The 25843-nt window shown below is 42.4% G+C and overlaps 1 protein-coding gene across 5 annotated transcripts in view; it reads right to left on the reverse strand.

Moving 5' to 3' along the window:
* Window positions 1–25843, reverse strand: part of LOC109911635 (liprin-beta-2) — a 231286-nt gene that overhangs the window by 114798 nt on the left and 90645 nt on the right. For all 5 annotated transcript variants that reach the window (XM_048607121.1, XM_048607120.1, XM_048607119.1 and 2 more), the window contains exon 3: window positions 9145–9359. In XM_048607121.1, the coding sequence (XP_048463078.1) occupies window positions 9145–9359 (215 nt within the window). The remainder of the gene's footprint in view (window positions 1–9144; window positions 9360–25843) is intronic.

Consider the following 25843-nt stretch of genomic DNA (forward strand, 5'->3'; position numbering starts at 1 on the left):
TTTTCGCAGTGCTGTATTATACCTATATAGCAGGCCCCTCCCTGATGAAAGCAAGCATGATGCTGCAGGTTGTTTACAACCAAAACAACTCTTGCAACTGACACATCAATCTAATGTCTCCTCACGTCTTTTCATACATGGAGAGACAACAATGGCTGAAGATGTATCTTTCAACAACTGGACACAAACCCAATTTTTATGAAAGAAAATTTAATGGGATAGTACTTTCGTTTCTCCCAGCATGTCATTTGAGTTCGGGCTTCCCGAATCAGAATCAGAGTCATGACGGTATAGAAGGTCACCATTTTGCCTATGCAGGCCACACTAATTTTCTGTAGAAAAAAATTGTTTTTGAGCTCTCTCTCATTGGGCGAGGTGGTCATTAAGTTTGTGTGTTTATATTTACCAAAGAAACCACTTACGGGAAGATCTTTGAAGTCTTCAAAACTAGGTTCACAAAGTTAACCTTTCAGCTTTGTACAACAACCTGTATTTTACAGCACCTTTAACACTAATGTTCTGGTAACATGTAACTAAATATTTGACACTGAACACCACAAGGTGATATTAAACCAATGAGGTTAAGTGTTAAGGAGTATCTTAAAAAAAGGTGGAGAGAGACAGAGAAGCTTAAAGAATTCCAAAGCAGAGAACACATCCAGTGGAAGGCATAGCTGTCAACAGTGGAGAAATTAAAAATCAGGAATGTACAAAATGTCAGAACTTTAGAAGCTGAGAGATGTCAGTGATGCATTGCTGGCAAAGGTTAAAAAGATAAGAAAAGATGCTTTTCTGCAACAAATATTTCTTGCTTGCTTAAAAGATTGCTTTGTTCTTTAAAAAAATGTCACTAGGTTTATCTTACTCAGTTTATCCATCCTCCAGGCACACTCATGGTTTTAATACTGAAACTATACCTTACCCTTTCCATTCAAGTTTTTAAAAATAAGCAAAAGCATCTCAGATCACAAAAGAACAACTTCTCAAGTTGAGTAAGTGAATCCAGTGGCAGTGCATCTCTCTGAATATCAAAAGGCATTTCATTTAAAAAATATACATCTGGCACAGAATGAAGGATCTTTAAGAAATAACAGCTGTCTGGATCATCACATACATACACAGACAGACCCACGTCAACCGAACGCAGCCTGCTGGCTCCCCTCAGGTCAAAACAGAGTTCTTAAAACAGTAAAACAGATCATTAAACGGAAAGCGAGAGAGAGAAAAATCTTGCTCTTGATCTCCTTTGGGACTTACCCCCGATGAGATGGAGCTTTCAATGCTCACGTTGTTCCTGGTGGGACTGAACTGGAGCTTGCTTAGGACTAAGCAGTAAAACAGGAAGTAATTGTAGTCCTGCACCAGTCGGACGGATTGCGCTGGCCCTATACAACTTCCAAATATTTCCTCCCTGTCTGAAAACTGCTACGTGTGAATACTGCTACCAGTCATGTACCTCGATGATACAAACACTTGGTAAACACCTTCCACTTGCTCAAGTAGTAGTTTTTTTTATAAAATTAAATTCTCACATTAAATACAATTGTATTAATAAGATTCAGAGCGGTTATTTGGCCCCATGACGCCTATGCTGGCTTTTGAAACTGACTATCCAATTAGTCCCTCTTTCCACAGAGCACTGAAAACCTTCCTTTTCAAAAAAAAATTTATCCAGTTCTCCTTTGCAAGTGCTTATCTGCTTTTACCACTCTTTCATGCAGCACATATCTGATCTCAACAAATCGCTGTGTGTAAAGGAAAGTCCTCATCTCTCCCTGTGACTTCATGATTCATCTTAAATCTGTATCATTTGGCCATTGACCCTATTAGTGGAAACAGTTTCTCCTTATTTAGTTCATCAAAGCCCCTCAACTGTCAACATCTCTATTAACCCTCCACTTAACCCTCTCTGCTCAAAGGAGTACAATCCCAACTTCACCAATGTCTCCATGTAATTCCGTAATTCCTCATTCCTAGCACAAGTCTAGTAAATCTTCATTCCATCTTCTCAAGGCCACAACATCCTTCTTAGTGTGGTCCCCAGAACTGGACGCAATACTCTATTAGCGACCCAGTTTATAAAGGTTTAATATCATAAATCTTTGCTTTTGTCCTCTATGACTTTATTCATAAAAAATGTAATTCTGATAATTTTTAAGGCAACTTCTCCACTTCATCTGGCACTTTTAAAACAAAATTTCTTCGGTCTGCAGGTTGCTTTTCTTCAATGTTTTACAGTGAACACATTTGCATTTAGAAGAATGCTGAATCTCAGATTTCAGCTTACTCCTGTCCTTCTGATGCTGCCATATTGGTAAAGGCAGCTTAGCAAATATTCAGATTCCCAGCAAAAATGATCATTAGACACCTTACAAACATAAAATGAGTGGCATGCTCCAAGTCTCATTTACAAAATAAATTTAAACTAAGTGGATCAAGAGCCTATTGAAATTCTTAAACATGTTTCTGTGGAGACAGGAAGAATAGAAATTATCTCAACAAATATTGGTTATGATCAAGCTTTCCTCAGATTGCTACTCAATCTCTTCCATCTCTCACCCCTTCTCCATCAGCCAATGTTGGTGGGGCAATCTTTCCTGGCAGGTGTCTCATGTTCCATCCATCACCCTTTGTCTTACAACAAAGGTCCATTCATCTATTACTTTTAAGTTGCTGTGCTAGATTGGTTTCAAGAAATAGCATAAATATTGAATTTGCCCCTTGTTTTCAAGTCCCTCTATGGCTTTACCCATTTCTGCACCTATAAGCTTCTCCAGTTTTATAACCCTCCAAAGATCATTCGGCACATCTCTGATTTTAACTGTTCTACCATTGGTAGCCACGAGTTAAACTCCTGATAATTTGAAACAGATGAGATCAGAACCAAATCTTTACTCCACTTAGATCTACTCAAACTGAAATACTTTAAGAATGTAACTGCAAACTCTACATACCAGTGTCCGTGAAAGTTTGTGTCTGTGTGTTCAAGAAACAACCCAAAAGATACCTTCTGCTAATAGACAATTAACAGTGTCTTTAGCCACTTGGGCCCCATCTCCAGAATATTTTTCCGAAACCTCCCTGCTTCATTTTCTTCATCAAAACCTACTTTTTTTGACAAAGGTTTTGGCCTCCTGTCTTAATTTTTCTTGGGAGGCTTGGTGTCTAATTTTCACTTACCCTTCTCCACAAAACTGTTGTAAGTGCCAAATTTCAGGCCTACCCACGACCTCCTTGTTGCTGCCAGTGCTATTGGGAGCACCTGTTAGAGTCAAGGGGTCATACAACATGAAAACAGATCCTTTGGCCCAACTTGTCTGCACCAACCAGACATCCCAATATGACCAAGTCCCATTTGCCAGCATTTGGTCCGTATCCCTCTTAAAACCTTCCCATTCATCTACCCATCCAGGTGCCTTTTAAATGTTGTAACTGTACTCACCTCCACCGCTTCCTCTGGCAGCTTGTTCCATACATGCGCCACCCTCTGTGAAAAAGTTGCCCCTCAGGTCCCTTTCAAATCTTTTCCCCTCTCGCCTTAAACCTATGCCCTCTAGTTTTGGACTCCCCAACCCTGGGGGGAAAGAAAAGACCTTGGTTGTTCACCCTATCCATGCCCCTCATGATTTTATGAACCTCTATGAGGTCACCCCTCAGCTGCCAATGTTCCAGGGAAAAAAAGCCCCAGCCTATTCAGCCTCTCCCTACAACTCAAACCCTCCAGTCCCAGTAACATCCTTGATATATCTTTTCTGCGACCTTTCAAGTTTAACAACATCTTTCCTATACAGGGAGACCAGAATTTCTAAAAGTGGCCTCACCAATGTCCTGTATAGCTGCAATATGACATCCCAACTCAATGTTATGACCAATGAAGGCATGCATACCAAATGCCTTGTAATAGAGCTGAAAACTAAACAACCAACTTTTATACATTTTCAAAAGGAAAGGGAGAAGAAAAAGTAAAAATAATAAAACCCAACATATGCAAAGCATATTTCAGAGGTCACATTTCAGGCATGTTTGCAAAGCAGAAAAGATGCGTTTCTTTTCATCTGGCAAACATGGATCTCTGATCGGTATGGTAAAAATTCAGGAGATTTGTTCCTTTTTTTTTACCCTGGCGCCCCAACTCTAATTAAACACAACTTACCATTAAACGGAAAGATTTGCAACATATTTAATATTGACTGTGGTTTGGCAGCAAGGTTAGACAAGGTTGTGCTGCAAAGCAATTGAACTCCACAAAGGTTAAGAAATCGAGACGTTCAATCACAGTATTACAGAATGCCATATGTAACAGGACCCCAGGGGATAAAGGGTAAACACGAGTGTGCTAGAAATGAACAGACAAAATAAACAGAGCTACAGGATCAGCCAAAGCTTGGATTACATTTTTTTAAAACTATGTAGTTAACCATTTGTTTAACAAATTGCAAGACAGGGGGGCGGTGCAGACATAATTCTCTAAAACCTGTCAGTCACAGAAAGGGTTGTCAATTCTGGCCGGTGGTATTCCTGAATTTACACTCATCTCCAACTGCCCTGCCACACCACCAGCCAGCAGTTATTGGTTCCCCACAAATCCATCCCTGCAGATCCCCACCTGCACGGCCCTTGTGGGGGTCAGTCTGCTTCCTGATTGATTAATGTCACTGCTAATTTTTCCACCTCCAATTCCTCTTTTTCCTCCGAATGAAAATAATTTGCAGGGAATACAACCAAAATAACACGTAGCTTTTAGAAAATGCCCACAATTCTTCTCTTAACTCCTGCTCACAGCTGTCTCTCTCTGGAATCTCCTGGGCAAAGCTGGAAGGTTGGCAATGGCATTTAATCGCACAGCTTAATCCTTTACTGACGGACACATCATATTTGAAAAAAAAACTGCATGATATGGATTTAATGCACTGCTTTACGTGCTTCTTGTATAGACCTCAAAAGTACCGTTTATGAAAACTGTCAATGAAATGATGTATTTAGAAGACGCAAAAGGTCGAGTTTATGTTACGCTCTTTGGGAACCCAAAGGGCTTTCAAGCTGCTTAACCACAACAAGAACACTGCTGCCTGTACCTTAACTCGCATCAACTCACATTCACTCATCACCCCCTATAATTGTTGACCTATGTTGGATTCTGGTTTAGCAATACTTTTTTTAAAAAATTCTTTCGTGAGATGAATGCCACACTGCAGACCAGCATTTGCTGTTCGACTGTAGTAGCTCGAGAAAGTGGTGGTGGGAAGGGCAAAATATGTCAGTGCAGGCTTGGAGGGCGAAATGCCTGTTCCTGTGTTGTATTGCTCTTTGTGTCCTTTGTGTCACATTGAACTGCCGTAGTCCGTTGGGTATACGTAAACCCACACAGCTGAAAGGAAGTCAGTTCCAAGATGGTAACATAGTGACAATGAAGCAACAGTGCTCCTGTTCCAAGTAAAGGTGATGTGGGGTTTGGAGAATAACTTGCAAAAATGGTGGCATTCCCATGAAGCTGCTGCCATTGTCCTTTCAAATTGTTGTACCTTATCTTGTACATAATACACATTGTGTGAAATACTGCAGGCAGTGACTGTTTAAGGCAGTGGATGGGGTGCCAATTAAATATTTTGAACAGAGGAAGTTCTGAGGAAGAGTCACCAGACCCAAAACGTTAACTTTGATTTCTCTCCACAGATGCTGCTAGAAAAGCTCGGCAAGTCTGGCAATTTCCGCTTCTGTTTCTGATTTACAGCATCCACAATTCTTTAAATTTTTTTTTAAAAGTTGTTTACTTCGTCCTAGATGGTATTAAGTATTAGTGTAATCAAACTTATCTGGGTAAATTGGAGGCATTCAATCACATTCCTGACTTGCAGGTGGTGATAAGTTTTGACAAGCTGGGAGGCAAGTCACTTGCTGTAGAATTCCCAGCATCAGAGCTTCTCTTGCAGCGACTCTATCTACGAGACTGGTCCTGTTCAATTTCTAGTCAAAGGTAGCTCCCAGGATGTTGACACTGGAGGACTCAGTGGGGAATTTTGTTGATAGTCAAAGGGAGATCACCTTTGTTGGAGAAGGCCACCGCCTGGTGCTTGTGTGCTAAAAATATTGCATGTCATTTATTATTCCAAGCCAGATTGTTATTGCAGGTCTTACTGAAATAGTCTGTGTCCATTTGCAGCATCTGAGTAGATACAAGCATTACTGACTGCTGTGCGGTTATCAGGGACAGTCCCTACTTTTGACCTTGTGAAGGAGGGAAGGTCATTGATGAAGCAGCTGAAGATAGATGCAGATATGCCCTGGAACTGAGATGACAAACCTCCAACGACAATGACCACCATCACCATCTTCTTCTCTGCTAGGTATGTCTCCAAATAATGGAGATTCTACCCCAACCCAGATTCTCATTGACTCCAATTTTGCTCAGGTTCCTTGACATCACAGTCAGTCAAATGTTGCTTTGATGTCAAGAGCAGTCAGTCTCATATCATTTCTGGAATTCAGCTCTTTTGCCGATGTTTGAACAATAGCCATAATGACATCTGGAATGGAGTGGTTTTGATGCAAGACTTACTGAGGACCAGTGGGGAGGCTATATCTGTTTATGCACTATTTGGTAGCACTGTTATGATGTAATTCATCATAATAATGGAGAGTAAACCCATGGGCAATAATTGGATAGACTGGATTCATCCTGCTTTTGTGAACATGACATACCAGAGAGATTTTTCACAATGTTGTGTAACTACTAAACAGCCCATAACAGCCTACGGAGTATCTTGTGTCTTCAATGTTTTGGTGTTATCATGTGGTGTGAATCCAATAATTTGCAAACTAAGGTGCATCATTCACTCAACACAGCTGATTGAAGGTAGTTATGAAATGCTGGTCTTTTTCACTGGTGTGCTGGGCTCCCTGAGGGGAATACTTGTGGAGCCTCCTCATCCTGTTAGTTGTTTAAGTAGTGATGCACAGTTAAGACTGAATGTGGCAGGACTTCAGAGCTTTCATTTGATCTGTTTGTTGTGGGATTGCTCAGCTTGTAATTTGTCACTTGGCACACACATGCATGTAGTCCTGTTTAGCAACTTCACTGGGCTGGGATGTTACTTTTAGGAGTGACTACCTGTTGCACCTGGTGTACCCTCTTGCGCTCTTCAATAAACTAAAAGTTGATTCTTTAGCTTGCTGGTGATGGTATAGTGGAACTGGGATACGCCAGGCCATGAAATTATAGACTGTTACCAAATAAAATTCTGCTGCTGTTTCTAACGGCCCATAGCACTTCGTGGATCACTAGTTGTTTGAACTCTTCAATGTTTATCCTATTCCCATTCGAACAACTCAATTCTACCGACTATATGCATGAAATATTTGCTCAGGAATGACCAGTGTAAACACCAGGAGCTGTAGCATCTACAATGCCTCACTTAGATTCACTGCTTCCAATTCTTTCTGCGGGCATCAATCGAAGCCACTGATGCCAAGTGGGGAAAGATGCCCATACAAACTCTTTGGCAGCATAGGCTCAATTTTGATGAAAAGTAAATATATTTACTACGTGTTACTCAGTAATTGATTAAGATCATATCATGGATTAAATGCCAATCAATCCTGACCATCTCAAGATTCTAAGTAAACATTAGCTACACTAAGAACAATCACTGAAGAGCTATACACATTCCAGTAGGCACATGCAGAATTTGTAGGACACAGACAAACACCCTCCAGAATGTCTCCTTTTTAGCTTGCAAGGAACAGCTTATCATGTGATAACTTTTCCGATGCTAATTGTCTTATGCAATAGTTCAGAGTTTTGGTTCCTGAACTCTTAAGTTGCGAAGTGGAACAATAACCTTCGAGTGAATTACCAATCACATTTCCAGAAGGGACTCTTGTACTTTGGAGAATGCACAAACACGGAGGGAGTGCTGTGGTTTTGTCTTTCGGTCAAGATGGTAAAGCAAGGCCTGTGCACTCTCGCAGGTAGATGTAAAAATACCATGGTGACAATTTTGAAGAGAAAATGAATGACCAACATTTAAAATCGGTAAAGCAACACCATTAAAGTCTGGTTATCACTGTAATTTGAGAGAGCATTCTTAACGATTATTGACTGTCACACTATGACACGCCACCATTAACAGTGACTACACTTCAAAAAGATACTTAAATGGATGTAAATTAGTTTGGAACATTGAAGCTGTGAAAGAGTCTATATAAGTGCATCTTTATTTCTTCTTTCCTTCATAGCATGGAGACTTGGGGGGGGACATACACTGTTTCATTGTTCTATCCAATCAAGAAGCAAATTGTCAATAGCAAAGGTAATGAACATTCTGATTTAAACTTTGGCCTGTGCATCAACAGCAAGTGAAATTTAAGCTTCCTAGAGTCCCACTGTGCTTCATGGTCAGCGAGTAGGAACTGCCGATGCTGGAGTCTGAGATAACAAGGTGTAGAGCTGGATAAACACAGCAGGCCAGGCAGCAACAGAGGAGCAGGAAAGCTGACGTTTCGGGTCTGGACCCTTCTTCAGAAAAATACCTTTTTGTTACTGAATTGTTGTAATATAGGGAAATGTAAATGCCAACTTTCACACAGGAACATTCCATAATCATCAATAGATAAATGATCTGATGAAGTTTTAGCGAATAAGGTAGAAAATGCGGGAAATACTCAGCCAATCAGAAAAATGACAGAGATGGTCTCAGAGGAGCTGCTCAGTTCTGAAATCACTGAGGGAAACAGAGCAAAAGGAGGGCATGCATTTCTCAGGCGTTCCCTTTCCCAACCCTAAAACCTGTCACTCCCATGGAGGGTGGGGAAGTTCAGTCCATTAACTCGGCTTGTTTCAGCGCAAACATTGGCCGACCTGCTGAATGGAAATAAAAACAAAAGGTGCTGAAAACAATGCCCAACATGTCATCCGAGATATGGCACACCCAATAGTGCAGCACTCACTTGGTGAAGCACAGGGAAAGTTAGCCTGGATTATAACTCACATCTGTTGAGTGAAGCAAGAATCCATGACCTTACAAATCGAAGAGACAAAGCATGACCTCCTGGACCAAGGCTGATCCAAAGACAAGGTGACCATCCTTCCTGTGATATCATCTTTAAGCTACATACTCTGTGTCAGACTATTCTTTTTATACTCACAGAGAAATTATCCAGCCAGCTGGCAACTGTCTGCACAGTAGCAGCAGGGATCTGATTTCGTACTTCTTCCCTCTCGTGCTCACTTCCCAACATCTCCAGGCCGATCCTCAAATCTTCCACAAGCTGCAAAATCTGCAGTGACCTCAGATAGGTTGGTGGGATAGGTGAGGCAATATCAAAGATTCCATTGGAGTATTCTGCAGCAGCTTTGGAACCTACAGGTGCAAAGCAAAACAGAAAAAGTCCTTCAAATTTGAATAATGATTCGCTATTTACCCTTTTAAACCATAAGGCAAAACACAGCTCATAGCTAGTGGATTCAGATACTAACCATAGAAGAGCAAGTACAGGACTTTTGAAAAAATCTCAGCATGTGTGTATCACAAGCAACAGTAGCATTTATAACCAGCCCTAATATCACTTTGAAATGGTCATGGTGAGTCACCTTCTTGAACTACCCATATTGCTCTTTGGAAGTAGTTCAAGCATCTTGACCCATTGTCAACGAAAGAAATTCACAATGGTGCATGACTTGGGAGGGAACCCTGAGAGGTGACGGTAAGTTTGTATCAGGTGTGAACAGGACTGAGATGTGGAGAAATTTTTTTTATTCAGTCACAAGATGTGCATGTCGTTGACCACGTCTGCATTTATCATCCATCTTCAATTTCCCTAGAGAGCAGTTAAGAGTCAACCACATTGTTATGGGTCTGGAGTCACATGTAGATCAGACCAGCTAAGGATGGCAGTTTCCTTCCCTCAAGGACATTAGTGAACCGAATAGATTTTTCCAACAATCGACACTGGTTTCATGGTCATCATCAGACTCTTAATTCCAGATTTTGTTTTATTGAATTCAAATTCTGCCATGGCAGTATTTGAACCAGAGTCTCTGGATTGATAGCCCAGCGATAATGCTGCTAAGTCACTGCCTATCCAAGGGGATTGAGAATCTTTGGAATTTCTCCACCCTGTGGACTCTCAGTTACTGAGTATGTTCAAGAATGAGGGGGATAGATTATGGATACTAAGGAAATGAAGGACTATGGAGGTAACGCAGGACTGTAGGGCTGTCGTGGAAGATAAACTATGATCTTCTAAAGCAAAACAGGCTGAAAAGGGCCAGAAAGGCCTACCCCAGCTCATATTTGCCATGTTCTTTCACTATGACTATACACAGTTGAAGACTTTTTAATGAAGGCATCCAAAGACTAATAACAATGACCGAGACCATTCAGTGTGGATATAGAGGAGTGCGTCAATACACGAAGGGGTCATGGCAGATAGTGATCTGATCAGGTGACCAACATTGCAGAAACCAGAATTATAAAATTCTCAATCTGAAGAATGTTTAGTTGTGATTTATTAGTAACACGAGTAGGCTATTTAGCTCCTTGAATCTCCCTTGTCATTCTTCTAGATCATTAACTTTCAATAATATGGTTCATACCCTTTTCCCAGCAAAAGTCAAGTAATCTTAGTCTTAAAATCTCCATTGGATCCACATGCTTTTCAAAGGAAGGGTTTTTAGACACCTGTTGCTGGACAACAGCACATCTTCTTTCTATCTTACTTTAGTGCAATAAATACCACCCCTCATCTTTTCTTTTCAAGGGTTATAAAACCCCATTAAAAATGCATGTACGCAAATAGCCATACCTAAAAACAACTCCAAAAATGAAACTAAAATCACAACACCCCTTGAACAAAAAAAATACAAAACAGATTAATCAGAATTATACATTGTTCCTTACAGAAGTAAATACCTAACCAGTAGAAACAGAGCGCTTGCCTTAAAAGTTGACAGGCTTCAATGTAGGAAACATGGAAACTAATTTAAGCACAGCAAACATTACATGTAAAACATAAACAGAGAGCCATTGCAGCGACAACACAAGCTCATTACATCGAACTGGGAGACAATGCCATGCAAGTGGTGAACTCAGTAAGCAAGACCAGGTGATTATTTTTACTGTCCAGTCTTTAAAGGAAAAATTGGTTATTAGTTTATTTGATTACTTAGATTAAAACAATATAAAGCATAAGGAATAAGGTAAAGGCCCTGGCATATATGTAATATTATTTAGACTAGAGGAAGCAAATGTAAAAAAAGAGTAACTTAAGGGTAAGCCATCTTTGACATGTGGAAATGCACTTCCTGTGCAATATGGGAAAACAGGGTCCACGGTAAGCACACATGTAAGAATTGTATCCAGCTGCCACATTTCAGATCTGGATCAGCAACTGGAGTCACTATGGCGTAAACATAAAGGCTGAGATCTTTGTCAATAGCATGGACCATATGGTGGTCACACCACAGATAAAGAGTGACGGGTGGAAAGGGAATGGGTGATCACTAGACAGAGTAGACGCACCCTCAGGTAGTGTTGGAGTTCCCTGGTGCCACCTCTCCCTAATGGATTTTCTACTTTGGGTACTGCTGGGGGAGATGGACTCCCCCCTGGGAAATGCAGCAAGAGTCAAATCCATGGCAGCAGGATGTTGTCTGGTACAATGTATGTGTGGGAGAAGCAAAGCGTGAGAACACAACAGTGAAAGGGTATTCTGTTGTAAGGAAAAGTGAGATGGTAATATTGCCCCCTGGTGCCAAGGTCAAGGATGTCACTGAGTTGATGCAGAACATTCTGAAGGGGGTGGGAGAACTTGAATACGTCATGGTTTATGCTTGTGCAAGTAAAATGAAAACAAAATCTGACAAGTAGCACATAGAGTGTTAGGAGAGGGCACAGGTAGCACAGTGGTAGTGTCGCTTCCTCAGAGTTCAGAGGCCCTAGTTCAAGTTCCATTTGCCCTGGACATGTTTCAATCAACTTGTTCAGATGTATTGTAAGAACTATAAAGGAGCTCGGAAATCAACAACCTCAAAAAAAAGGTCGTAATCTCAGGATTACTTCCCAAGTCACATGTTCATAAGAGAATAGAAGAATACACTGAACAAAATGCGTGGCTGGAGGGATGGATTTAGATTCTTGAGGCATTGGGACCAATTCTGGGGAAGATGTGACCCGTACAAGCTGGACGGGTTGTACCCCAGTAGGACCAGGGCCAATACCCTGACAGGGAAGTTTGGGACTTCAAACCTGAGCGTTTGTGTGGGGGCTTCAGCAGGAAGACAAGAGTGTGAGGCAAAGATGGACATGAAAAATAGGAAAGTGGAAAGCAAAAGTGGAAGACAAAGGAAACAAGGGGAGCAGCAAATAGGACTCAAGTACAAACAAAATGTCAAATAACGTCTATAGATATTATATCAGAATGCATGGAGAATTTGCAAAAGATAGACGAATTAAAGGCACCAATAGTTGTACAAGAGTTGTGGGTTTGGAGACAAGGCTATGGGACAACTAAGTTTGGGAACTGAAGAATTTAAGGTGTTCAATCTTTAGGAAGAACAGTCACAATTTAAAAGAATGTGGGATGGCACTGAGAGTGAAAGATAAAATCAGCGCAATAGTGAGAAAGGATCATTGTGCAGGAAATATACATTTGGAATCAGTCTGAATCTGAGCAGCAACAAGGATGAAAATATTAGTGGGAGTTACCTATAGACCTCCAAACAGTACTGGTAGCGGTGAGGTAGAGGGTGGAATTAAACAGGAAATTAGAGACGCACACAATAAGGGTGCTACAGTAATCATCAGCAATTCTAACGTACATATAAACTGGGTGAATCACATTAGCAATAATACTGTGGCAGATTTATTTCTGAAGCATGATTTTTATACCAATTTATTGAGCAGCCAAGTCAGGGGCAGACTATAATTTTTTTTAAATTAAATCTTATTGAGACAGTTCCTTTAGCACAAAGTGATAACATGATAGAATTCTTCATTGGGGTACCAAGTGGAGTAATCTAATCTGTATCTAGAGTCCTAAATCTAAACAATGGATTCAATGATATTTTGTATATTAACTGAGTCATCTCTAAGAAACAAATGCATAAATTGCAGTTAAACATTTTTCAGGTGAAAAATAGAAAAGTTGACAAAACTATGGTCAACAAAGGAATTGGGATGGGATCCGTTGATGATAAATTTGTAGAAAAAGTAGCCAGCCTGATGACTGGGAGCAGTTTAGAATTCAGCGAGAGAGGAGCAGTCGTTGATTAAAAGATATAAACTGAGCCCGACTTCAAACTTGCAAAGAATGTAAAAGCAGACTGTAAAATTTCTAGAGGTATGCAAAAAGAAAGAGCTTCGTGAAGACAAATGTAAATCCTTTAGTTTGAAACAGAAACGTTACTAACATAGAATGAGGAAATGGCAAAGAAATTAAACCATTTTGTCCTGTCTTCACAAAAGATAACAAAAACTTCCCAGAAGTGCTGGGTAAGTAAGTGGGTATTGGGAAAGGGGGAGTTGAATGAATTTTGTATTAGTAGAAAAAATAATGCTGGAGAAATTAACAGAACTGAAAGCTGATAAATCCCCTGGCCCTGATGATCCACATTCCAGGGTACTAAAGGAGATGGTCACTGAAATGATGCAGCTGTTGGTTGCCATCTTTCAAAATTCTGGAGCAGTTACAGCAGATTGAGAGGTGGTATATACAATACCCATGCTTTCTAAAAAAAAAGGACAAAAACCAGGAATTGCAGTATGGCTAGCCTAACCTCAGAAGAAGGGAAAATGTTGGAGTCTATTAGGATGTGATAATGACACTTAAAACCTACCTTGGAGAAAACATAAAGTCAACATGGGTTAAAGAAAGGGAAATAGTGTTTGACAAATCTACTGGAGTTTTTGTTTGAGGACATAACCAGCAAAATAGATGAGGGAGAACCAGTTGATGTGATGAATTTGGATTTTCAGAGGCTTTTTGATAAAGTCCCATGCAAGAAATTTTTGTACAAAATCAAAACACATGGGATTGCTGGCAATATACCGGCATGAACTGTCAATTTTTTAGCAGATAGAAATTGGAGACTGGGAATAAATGGATCATTTTCAGAAGGCGGTGACAAGTAGGATATTGCCGGGATCAGTTCCTGAGCCCCAGCTATTCACAATATATAATCAGTGATTTGGATGACAGTGTAATAATTCCAAGTTTGCTAATGACAACATTATGTAGGGATGAGAATGTAAAGAGGCTTTAGAGCAATTTAAACAAGTTGAGTGTGCAGACAGATACACAGCAGATGTAGTACAAGATGGACAAATGTGAAGTTGTCTGTTTCAGAAGGAAAAATAGAATGGCAGAGAATCATTTAAATGGTGATAGATTGGGAAAGGCCGGTGCATAAATGGACTTGGGTATCTTTGTTCATTTGTTATTGAAAGCAAGCAGTTAGGAAAGCAAATGATATGTTGTTATTTAATTCCAATCATTGCAAGAGAGTTTAAGTACTGGAGCTAGGAAGTCTTACTGAAGCTATACAATGCCTTGGTGAGATCACACCTGGAATGTCATGCTCACTTTTAGTCTCCTTACCCACGAAAAGATACTCTTGCCATTGAGGGATTGTAACAAAACGTCCATCAGAATCACTCCAAGGATAGCAGGTTTGTTGTATGAGGAAAGATTGGGTTGACCAGGCCTGTACTCCCTGGAGTTTAGAAGAATGAGAGGGGATCTCATTGGAACAAAATTCTGAGAGAGCTGGACGCAGAGATGATGTTTGGCTGTGGGATCCATAACATGAAATCACAGTCTCAGAACACATGGTATACAATTTCAGACTGAGATGAGAAGAAATTTCTTCATTTGGAGACTGGTGAAGTTGTGGAACCCTCTACTGCAGAAGGCTGTGGAAACCAAATGACTGAGTATAGTTAAGAAATAGATATCTATGAAATTGAATTAAGAGAGTTATGGGGAGAGAGTGGGAGTATGGCTTTGGGATAGATGACTGAATGGCAGCATGGATTTGATGGGCTTAATGGCCTACTCCTGCTCCTATGTTTCTATGACAATTTGCTTTAGTGATAATGTTTGGGAGATTAATATTAGCCAGCATACCAGGGAGAATGTTATTGTTCTTTGAAGAAGAATATTAGAATGCAAGAGATAGGAATGAGAACACGAATAGGCCATCAAATCTATTTCACCAATGATTTTGTGCTTTAGATTAACATCTCTGACCTCTTATATACTCAATTCCCAGATACCTCAAATGTTTGCCCATATCAGTTTTAAATTTATTTTATGACTGCATATGATATCCATAGTCCTCTGAAGTAAAGATTTCTTGCTGTACCTGCATGCTGACTTTTTGTGCCCCTTGTACAAATACATCCAGGTTTCTATAAAATATCAACTATGAGATCTGAACGCACTCAGGGCCTCAGTTTAATATTTCATCCAAATGACTGCACCTTTGACAGTGCAGCCTTCCCTCAGGTACTGCACCAGGAGCAGTGTAGTCCCGGGTGGGGAGGTGTGTATGGATCAGTGGAAGAATGCATAATATTTTGAGGCGAGTGTGCTGCACATGAGCTATAGCTAAAGCCAAACATTCAATTTTAAAAGTTATGCACAGAGGGAATCAAGTATTGACATTTTCTTCTGAAGCAGTTGTAGGGTTTATGTTCATAAAATATTAATAGCTGATGTAAAAAGGATAATTGTTTAGAAATAGTTTGTTTAACAACAGGTGAGCAGATAATTGACAGAGCTGTCTAGGCTTCATTGCTTTTGTTTGGATAATCACATCAGTAATAAAACCAACTTGAAATAGATGCAGTAATTCTATTTAATATGCAATTAAAATCAAAGATGAATATTTTTAATCCTGGAATTAATAATGATTATTTTAATTGCTTGACAACCCTAATTTATTTCTAGATTTGTATTTCGTATAATTATAAACACACATACAAACCGTCTGTATTAAACACACACACACACACACACACACACACACACACACTCACACACACACACACACACACACACACACACACACACACACAACAACAAATAACACAGACAAATACAGAATCATAGAGCACGGAAACGGACATTTCCTACCAGATATCGGAAATTGATCTAGTCCCATTTGCCAACATTTGGCCCACATCCATCTAAACCCTTCCTATTCATGTTCCCAACCAGATGCTTTTTAAATGCCGTAATTATACCCACTTCCACTACCTCCTCTAGCAACTCGTTCCATATATGCACCATGCTCTGCATTAAAAAGTTGCACCTCAGGTCCCTTTCAGATCCTTCCCTCTCACCTTAAACCTATGTCCTCCAGTTTTGGACTCCCCTATTCTGGGGAAAAGACCATGTTTATTCATCCTACCCACACCCCTCATAATTTTATAAACCTCTACAAGGTTACCCCTCAGCCTCGGCCTATTCAGCCTCTCCCTATAGCTCAAAACTCTCCAGTCCCAGCAACATCTTTGTAGATCTTTCCTGAACCTTTTCAAGTTTAACAACATCTTTCCTATAGCAGAGAGACCAGAAGTGAACAGTACTCTAAAAGCAGCCTCACCAATTTCCTGTACAGCTGCAACATGAAATCCCAACTCCTGTACTCAATGCACTGACCAATAAAGGCAAGCATACCAAATGCCTTCTTCACCACCCTGACTACCTGTGACTCCACTTCCAAAGGAACTATGCACCTGCACCTCTAGATCTCTGTTCAACAACACTACCCAGGGCCTAGCATTAAAATCCGCCTGCCACATCTTGGCCCATGGGCCCATCTGATCACGTTCCTGTTATACTTTGAGATAACCTTCACTGTCCACTGCATCACAAATTTTGGTGTTGTCTGCCTTCAGTCCAAAACGCAACCCTCTACCACCACCTTCTGTTTCCTACCTTCGAGCCAATTTTGTATCCAATTGGCTAGCTCCAGAGAAAGAAAGACATATAAATCAATAAAAACAGAAACAAAGGGCTTTTCTTGGCCATCAAAATACAATTGCTTGCAGTGCAAGTCAGCATGATTCGTTATATGTGCATTTTTTCTCAGTGTCAGTGTGACTAGGGTGGTTTGCAGCAACTTGTAGGGACTGCATCAATATCCCAAGAGACTGGGTTAGGTTTGTACCAATCTCCTACTCATAGACATTGGCTCACAATGCAGGGCTGTGTGACAGCCCAAGATCTCTCTATTCTCACAACACCAGACGTCCACGCCAGGACACAGCTTCACTTGAAGGTTGAGGCACCAGTTGCTAGTGGCATGTTAACATGCTAATCTCCCTGGGCTCTTTTTATATGGGCTGTTTCTGCATGAAATAATTGCATATTGAATTGTACAGAATTTAAAACACAGATAAGCCAGTCGGCCCAGCCGCAGACGATCTTCCTCAAATATCTTCAAAGCTGACAACAACTCCGTTTATATAGCACCTTTAACCAAGTAAAACATTGCAAGGTACTTCACAGCAGGAATTCATCAAAATGTGACACCAACGCATACCTGGATACATTGGTAAAATGATCAGTCTTGGTCAAACAAAGGCATCATATTACAGCACTAACACAGGACCCATTTGGCAGCTTTTGCGGAGTAATCTAGTTAGTGCCAAGAACCACCCCCCTTTTTTCCCATAAACCCCTTATTTTCTTCAAGTATTTATCCAACATACTTTTCAATCTGTGCTCTCTGGTTAATTATTGGCTCTTGAGCCATTGGAGAGAGAGTTTTATGTCTTTAAACACTTTTATCAGGTCTCTTATCAGCCTCTAAATAAAAGAGGTATGGGCTCTGCATCACTGTAGGCACTAACATGGCATTGTGCAGAATTTATTTTTAAAGTGTGGTCAGAGTGTGCCCTGAAGAATAACAATTAGAAACAGCTAGATGATCAATGGCGGTCTACACACAGTCAGAAGCTTTCCACCACATCAAATCACAATGTCTATTTTAGACACATAAATAAACACTTAAAATTATACAAAGAGTGATGTAATTCAGAAACTAATACAGAATGGATGGGTAATAAAAATAAAAGAATGCAGATGCTGGAAATCTGAAACCAAAACAGAAATTGTTGGGAGGGACCCGGTAGATCTGAAAGCATCTATAGAGAGAAGAAAACAATTAATGTTTCGAGTCCAGTGATATTTCATCAGAAAATTCTGACAAAGGGTCACGACATTTGAAGTGTTAACACTTTTTCTCTCAACAGATCCTACCACGCCTGCTGAGTTTCTCCAACTTGTTCAGACTTTGGGACAGAATGGATGGGGATTGGTGGAGCTGTTGCCACTTGTGTGGGAAGAGAAACCAGGACAATCTGGTGCAACTCAACTCAACTCAATTCACTTACAAAGCTTTAGCATGCTGATTATTCTTAAACTTTCCAGCAGAAAGGAGCTGTTGTAGATTAAAGGTGAGGACTTTCATTAAAAGCACCCATAATCCCACTGACGGACAAACAATCAGATTGGTTAATAAGATAGAGCAAATACTGATCTATCTGGACTGTTACTTCAGCTCAAGTTCCTGGCTTACTACAACACAATAAAACTAATCAGGAGAAACTGGTTGAGACATTTATTTAACAAAGCATAATATCTTGAAGACAGGAGGGTAGTAAGTGGGGGGGGGGGGGAAAACAGGGATAGCTGTGGAGATGAAACCAAATACATCAATAAAAGACATAGCAGGAGAAAGTTTCAAGGGGCAAATTGGAAGAGAGTGAGGTGCAGGAAGAGTATGAGAAAATGACGGCAGTGGGAAAGAGACAGACAGAGAGGGGAGAGAGAGAGAGAGAGAGAGAGAGAGAGAGAGAGAGAGAGAGAGAGAGAGGGGTGTTGTGAAACTTGAAAGGGTGCAGAAAAAGATTTACAAGGATGTTGCCAGGGTCGGAGGGTTTGAGCTATAGGAGAGGATGAATAGGCTGGGGCTATTTTCCCTGGAATGTCAGAGGCTGAGGGGTGACCTTACAGAGGTTTATAAAATCATGAGGGGCATGGATAGGGTAAATAGCCAAGGTCTTTCCCCAGGGTGGGGGAGTCCAAAACTAGAGGGCACAGGTTTAAGGTGAGAGGAGAAAGATTTTAAAAGGGATCTAAGGGGCAACTTTTTCATGCAGTGGGTGGTGCTCATATGGAATGAACTGCCAGAGGAAGTGGTGGAAGCTGGTACAATTACAACATTTAAAAGACATCTGGATGGGTATATGAATAGGAAGGGTTTAGAGGGATATGGGCCAAACGATGGCAAAAGGGTACTAGATTTATTAAGGATCTCTGGTTAGCATGGACAGGTTGGACCGAAGTGTCTGTTTCCATGCTGTATATCTCTATGACTCTATGACAGAATGACAGAAGAGTGAGAGAGTTCAAAACAGTATTTGGAGTTTGGGCTCTGACAGTCGTTGTAAAGGTCAGAGAGTGAGCAGGACTTCCTAAAAAAAGTCAAGAAAATCAAGACGACTGAATAGATAATGGCTGGGTTGAAAGCGACTCCGCACAATCAGAATCAAAAGGGTAAGGAGATGAGACTATTGGCAAGTTAAGCAGGAGGTTGGTTTGGGAATGTTAATCCTAATATTTGGACAGTGTAAATGCAACAATTTGCACTTAAAAAGCATGTTAATTGTTGCAAAATGCTTCACACACTCCAACAAACTGCATCCAACTGGAGCACATGTGTCGCATCCACACCTCCTCCCAATATAATCCCTTCACTTTTCAAGTCTCTGTCAATCGTTATATGGAGGTGCCTGGCCTGGGGTGGATACAGCGTGGAGCTGGAGGAACACAGCAGGTCAGGCAGAAAAGGAGCAGGAAAGTCGACGTTTCGAACCTAAGCTGGGGAGGGGGAAGGGAGCTTGGAAATAAATAGAGGGAAGAAGGGTAGGGCTGGGGGAAAGTAGGAGGGATGGTGATAGATAGATAGGGGTGGTGGGGATTAATCAGTGTGAAGGGTGAGGTGGATAGTGGGGAAGGAGATGGACAGGTATTGTCAGGTCAAGGAGGCAGGGATGAGGAGGAGGGTTGAACATGGGATGAAGCCAGGGGTGGGGAGATTTTCAAACTGGTGAATTTTATGTTTATGCCATCAGGCTGTAGGCTCCCAAGGTGGAATACAAGGTGCTGCTCCTACAGTTTGCGGGTGGTGTCACTGTAACATGGAGGTGGCCCAGGATGGACATGTCACCCAGGGAGTGGGAGGGGGAGTTAAAATGGTTGGCGTTGTTGATTATAGCGTACAGAGCGCAGGTGCTCCGCACATCTGTCACTGAATCTACGCCTGGTCTCACCGATGTAGAGGAGGCCACAACCAGGTTGGAGGATGTACAGGTGAACCCCCGTTGGATATGGTAAGTTTCTCTTGGGCCTCGGATGGAAGTGAGAGGGGAGTGTAAGGGCAAGTGTAGCACCTCCTGTAGTTGCAGGAAAAGATGCCGGGGGTGGTGGGGTTGGTGGGGAGTGTGGAACGAACGAGAGAGTTGCAGAGTGAGCAGTCCCTGCGAAACGCAGATAGGGGTGGGGAGGGAAATATCTCTTTGGTGATGAGGTCGAATTGTAGGTGGCAGAAGTGACAGAGGATGACGCGCTGGATGCTGACGTTGGTGGGGTGGTATGAGAGATCTAGGGGGATTCTGTCTTTATTTTTGTTGGGGGTCATGGAGGGGTTTGGAGGACAGAGGTGTGGGAAATGCAAGAGATGCAGTTGAGAGCATTTTCGATCAATGGCGGGTTGTGGGGGGGTCGTTGGGGGAGTTGCGATCCTTGAAGTAGGAGGACATTTGGGATATCTGGGAGTGGAATGTTCCATTTTGGGAGCAGATGTGGCAGAGGCAGAGGAATTGGGAGTAAGGAACGGTATTCTTGCAGGAGGTGGGTGAGACAAGATGTAGTCAAGATAGTGTGGGAGTCAGTGGGTTTGAAATAGATGTTGCTCCTGAAATCGTTACCAGAGATGGAGATGGAGAGGTCCAGGAAGGGGAGGGAGGTATCAGAGACGGTCCAGATGAACTTGAGGTTGGGGTGAAAGGTGTTAGTAAAGTTGATGAACTGTTCAAGCTCTCCATGGGAGCATGAGGCAGCGCCGAAACAGTCATCAATGTCACAGTGGTGAGGAGTTGAGGAATGGTGCCAGTGTTACAGCGGAACAGGGACTGTTCCATGTGCCCAACGAAGAAGGGGGCATAGTTCAGATCTGTACAGATGCCAACAGCCACCCGTTTGATTTGTTGGAAAGGGAGGAGTTCAAGGAAAAGTTGTTAAGGGTAAAGACAAGTTCCATCAAGCTGATGAGGATGTTGGTGAAGAGGAACTGTTTAGACCTGCAAGAGAGGAAGAAGCAGAGGGCTTTTAGGCCTTCTGCATGGAGTTTACAAGTGTACAGGGATTGGATGTCCATGGTGAAGGTGAGGTTTTGGGGGCTGGGGAATGGAGGGCATGGGTAGTTCCCAAATGTAGGTGCGGAGTTCCTGGACCAGGGGAGAAAAGACAGTCAGGGTATGCAGAGATGAGTTCAGTGGGGCAGGAGCAGGCAGAGACAATGGGTCGACCGCGGAAGTCAGGTTTGTAGACGAGGTCAAAAATCATGCGACACCAGATTACAGTTCAACAGGTTTATCTGAAAACACTATACAGTGTTATCTATACAGGGGTAGGCAATGGCCTAGTGGTATTATCGCTAGACTATTAATCCAGAAACCCAGCTAATGTTCTGGGGACCGAGGTTCAAATCCCACCACGACAGATGGTGGAATTTGAATTCAAAAAGACAGTCTGGAATTAAAAATCTACTGATCACCATGAAATCATTGCTGACTGTTGGAAAAACCCACCTGGTTCACTAATGCCCTTCAGGGAAGGAATATCTGCCATCCTCACCTGATCTGGCCTACTTGTGATGCCAGACCCACAGTAATGTGGTTGACTCTCAGCTGCCCTCTTAAATGGCCTGGCAAGCCATTCAGTTGTACCAATTGCTACAAAGTCTCAAAGAAACAAAACCATGGATCACCTGGCGTTGACCTAGGCACTGGGAAAGACAACGGCAGAAACAGCTCTGTTGACCCTGCAAAGTCCTCCTCACTAACATCTGGGGGCTAGTGCCAAAATTGGGAGAGCTGTCTCACAGACTAGTTAAGTAACAGCCTGACATAGTCATACTCACAGAATCACCAACATCACTTTCCTTCGATATGTCCTGTCTCAACGGCAGGACGGATCCAGCAGAGGAGGCGGCACAGTGGTGTATAGTCAGGAGGGTGTTGCTCTAGGCAAGGAAACTTCCTGCTGTTTTATACATAGTGTCCTCCCTCAGCTGATGAGTCAGTACTCCTCCAGGTTGAACAACACTTAGAGGAAACATGGAGGATGGCAAGGCCATAAAAAGTACTCTGGGAGGGGGATTTCAATGCCCACCACCAAGAGTGGTTCGGCAGCAGTACTACTGACCGAGCTGGTCAGGTCCTGAAGTACATAATTGCTGGGTCTCTGGCAGGTGGTGAGGGAACCAACAAGAGGGAAAAACATACTTTACCTCATCTTTACTAATCTGCCAGCTGCAGTTGCATCTATCCACAACAGTATCGGTAACAGTGACCATCGCACAGTCCTTGTGGACACGAAGTCCCGCCTTCACATTGAGAACAACCTCCATTGTGTTGTGCGGCACTAACACCATGCTAAATGGGACAAACTTCGCACAGATCTAGCAACTCAAGACTGGGCATCCATGAGGCGCTGTGGGCCATCAACAGCAGCAGAATTGTACTCCAGCACAATCTGTAACCTCATGGCCCGGCATACCCCCCACTCAACCATTACCATCAAGCCAGGGGATCAACCCTGGTTCAACGAAGAGTGCAGGAGGGCATGCCAGGAGCAGCACCAGGCATACCTGAAGATGAGGTATCAACCCAGTGAAGCCACCAAACAGGACTACTTGCACACCAAACAGCAAAAGCAGCAAGTGATAGTCAGAGCTAAGTGATCTCATAACCAATGGATCAGATCTAAGCTCTGCAGTCCTGCCACATCCAGTCACGAATAATGATGGACAATAAACAACTCACTGTAGGAGGAGGCTCCACAAATAACCCCTTACTCAATGATGGAAGAGCCCAGCACATCAATGCAAAAGATAAGGCTGAAAGATTTGCAGCAATCTTCAGCCAGAAGTGCTGAGTGAATGATCCATTTCCACCTCCTCCAGTGGTCCCCAGCATTACAGATGCCAGTCTTTGCCAATTTAATCTACTCCACGAGATATCAAGAAACAACTGGAGTCACTGGATACCACAAAGATTACAGGCCCTGACAACATTCCCACAATAGTACTGAAGACTTGTGCTCCAGAACTTGCCGCTCCCCTAGCCAAGCTGTTCCAGTACAGTACAACACCGGTATCTACCCGACAATGTGGTAAAATTGCCCAGTTATGTCCTGTACACAAAAAGCAGGACAAATCCAACCCGGCCAATTACCGCCCCATCAGTCTCCTCTCAATCATCAGTAAAGTGATGGAAGGTGTCATCAACAGTGCTATCAAGCAGCACCTGCTCAGAAATAGCCTGCTCGGTGATGCCCAGTTTGCATTCTGTCAGGGCCACTCAGCTCCTGACCTCATTACAGCCTTGGTTCAAACATGGACAAAAGAGCTGAATTCCAGAGGTGAGGTGAGAGTGACAGACCTTGACATCAAGGCCGCATTCAACCGAATGTGGCATCGAGGAGTTCTAACAAAACTGGAATTGATGTGTATCAGGGGGCAAACTCTCCGGTGGTTGGAGTCATACCTGACTCATAGGAGGATGGTTGTGGTTGTTGGAGGTCAATCATCTCAGCTCCAGGATGTCTCTGCAGGAGTTCTTCAGGGTAGTGTCCTCAGCCCAACCACCTTCAGCTGCTTCATCAATGACTTTCCCTCCATCCGAAGGTCAGAAGTGGGAATGTTTGCCGATGATTGCACAATGATCAGCACCATTTGCAACTCCTCAGATACTGAAGCAGTCCATGTTCAAATGCAAGATCTGGACAATATCCAGGTTTGAGCTGGCAAGTTGCAAGTGACATTCGCGCCATACAAATGCCAGGCTATGACCACCACCAATAAGAGACACTCTAACCACCGCCCCTTGACATTCAATGGTGTTACCATCACTGAATCCCCCACTATCAACATTCTGGGGCTTACCATTGAGCAGGAACTCAACTGGACTCACCATATTAACACAGTGGCTGCAAGAGCAGGCCAGAAGCTGGGAATACTGCGGCAAGTAACTCACCTCCTGACTCCTCAAAGCCTGTCCACCATCTACAAGGCACAAGTCAGGAGTGTGATGGAATATTCTCCACTTGCCTGGATGAGTGCAGCCCCAACAACACTCGAGAAGTTTGACACCATCCAGGACAAAGCAGTCCACTTGATTGGCACTACACATAAGATCTACTCCCTCCACCACTGACGCTCAGTAGCAGCAGTGTGTATTGTCTACAAGATGCACCGCAGAAATTCACCAAAGATCCTTAGACAGCACCTTCAAAACCCACAATCACTTCCATCTAGAAGCACAAGGGCAGCTGACATATGGGAACAACACCACCTTCAAGATCCCCTCCAAGCCTGGCTATCCTGACTTGGAAATATATCATTGTTCCTTCACTGTTGCTGGGTCAAAATCCTGGAATTCCCTCCCTAATGGCATTGTGGGTCAATGCACAACAGGTTGACCGCAACGGTTCAAGAAGGCAGCACATCACCACCTTCTCAGGGGCAGCTAGGGATGGGTAAGAAATGCTGGCCAGCCAGTGATGGCCCACATCCCGTAAATGAACAGAGGAAAAAAAAGAAACTAGCTTTCGATACTCTGCTCCTTCCTCAGGTGTAGTGCAGAAGAGGAGGTATACTGGCATAGAATTTACAAGCAGAAAAGTAACAACCTTAAAAGTGGCTCACTGACTGCCTCCTGTTGAATCTTTAATCAGTTACAAAGGAGATGCAGGTTTCTATTGATTGAAATTCAAATCTCAAATGTCTTTCAAGTCATTGCCCCAGGATAATTAAAGGTTTTATCAGTGTACACAAGAGGTGACATCTCAGGTCAGAATGTATTTTAGGTGTGAGGCCTTGTTTAGAATCTGTTTTAACCTGGATTCAGGTTGGGATTCTTTTTTGAACAAAATAGAATGTATCTGCAAATACACAAACATCTTGGATGAAATCATCCCCCTTCATAGATTTGTGTGTGTGGGAGGGAGGGAGTGCAGGAGAGAGGGAGAGCAGGAAGGAGAGTGGGAGAGTGAGAAACTGTGATACTCATCCTGGTCAAACTCAAGTAGCACTCTTGCCACTGAGTCAGGAGGTCATGGCTTCATAGCCAGCTCCAGAGTCAGACTGATCCTATTACAGTATTGAGGGAATGCCACACCTGTCACAGATGCTGTCACTTGGGTGAGACACTAAGAGGACTTCCCATCTGCCCTCAGGTGGGTACAGGAGATCCTGTGGACAGTATTTCAAAGAACTGCAAGGGAGTCCTCCATAAGACCAGAAGATGCAAGAGCAGAAGCAGGCCATTCAGCCCATTGAGACAACTCAACCATTCAATGGGATCACAGCTGATTTGACATTCCTCAACTGTACTTTTCTGCCTTTTCCCAATACCCTCAATTATTTTTCTGATTAGAATTCTGTCTCTGCTTTAACTATATATAATGATCCAGCCTCAAATCGTTCTGTGCGGTAAAAAAATTCCACAGATTCAATATCCTCCTCAGCTTTGTCTTAAATGGGCAACTT

This window comes from Rhincodon typus, chromosome 17, assembly GCF_021869965.1.
Source record: "Rhincodon typus isolate 14 chromosome 17, sRhiTyp1.1, whole genome shotgun sequence".
Lineage (NCBI taxonomy): Eukaryota > Metazoa > Chordata > Chondrichthyes > Orectolobiformes > Rhincodontidae > Rhincodon > Rhincodon typus.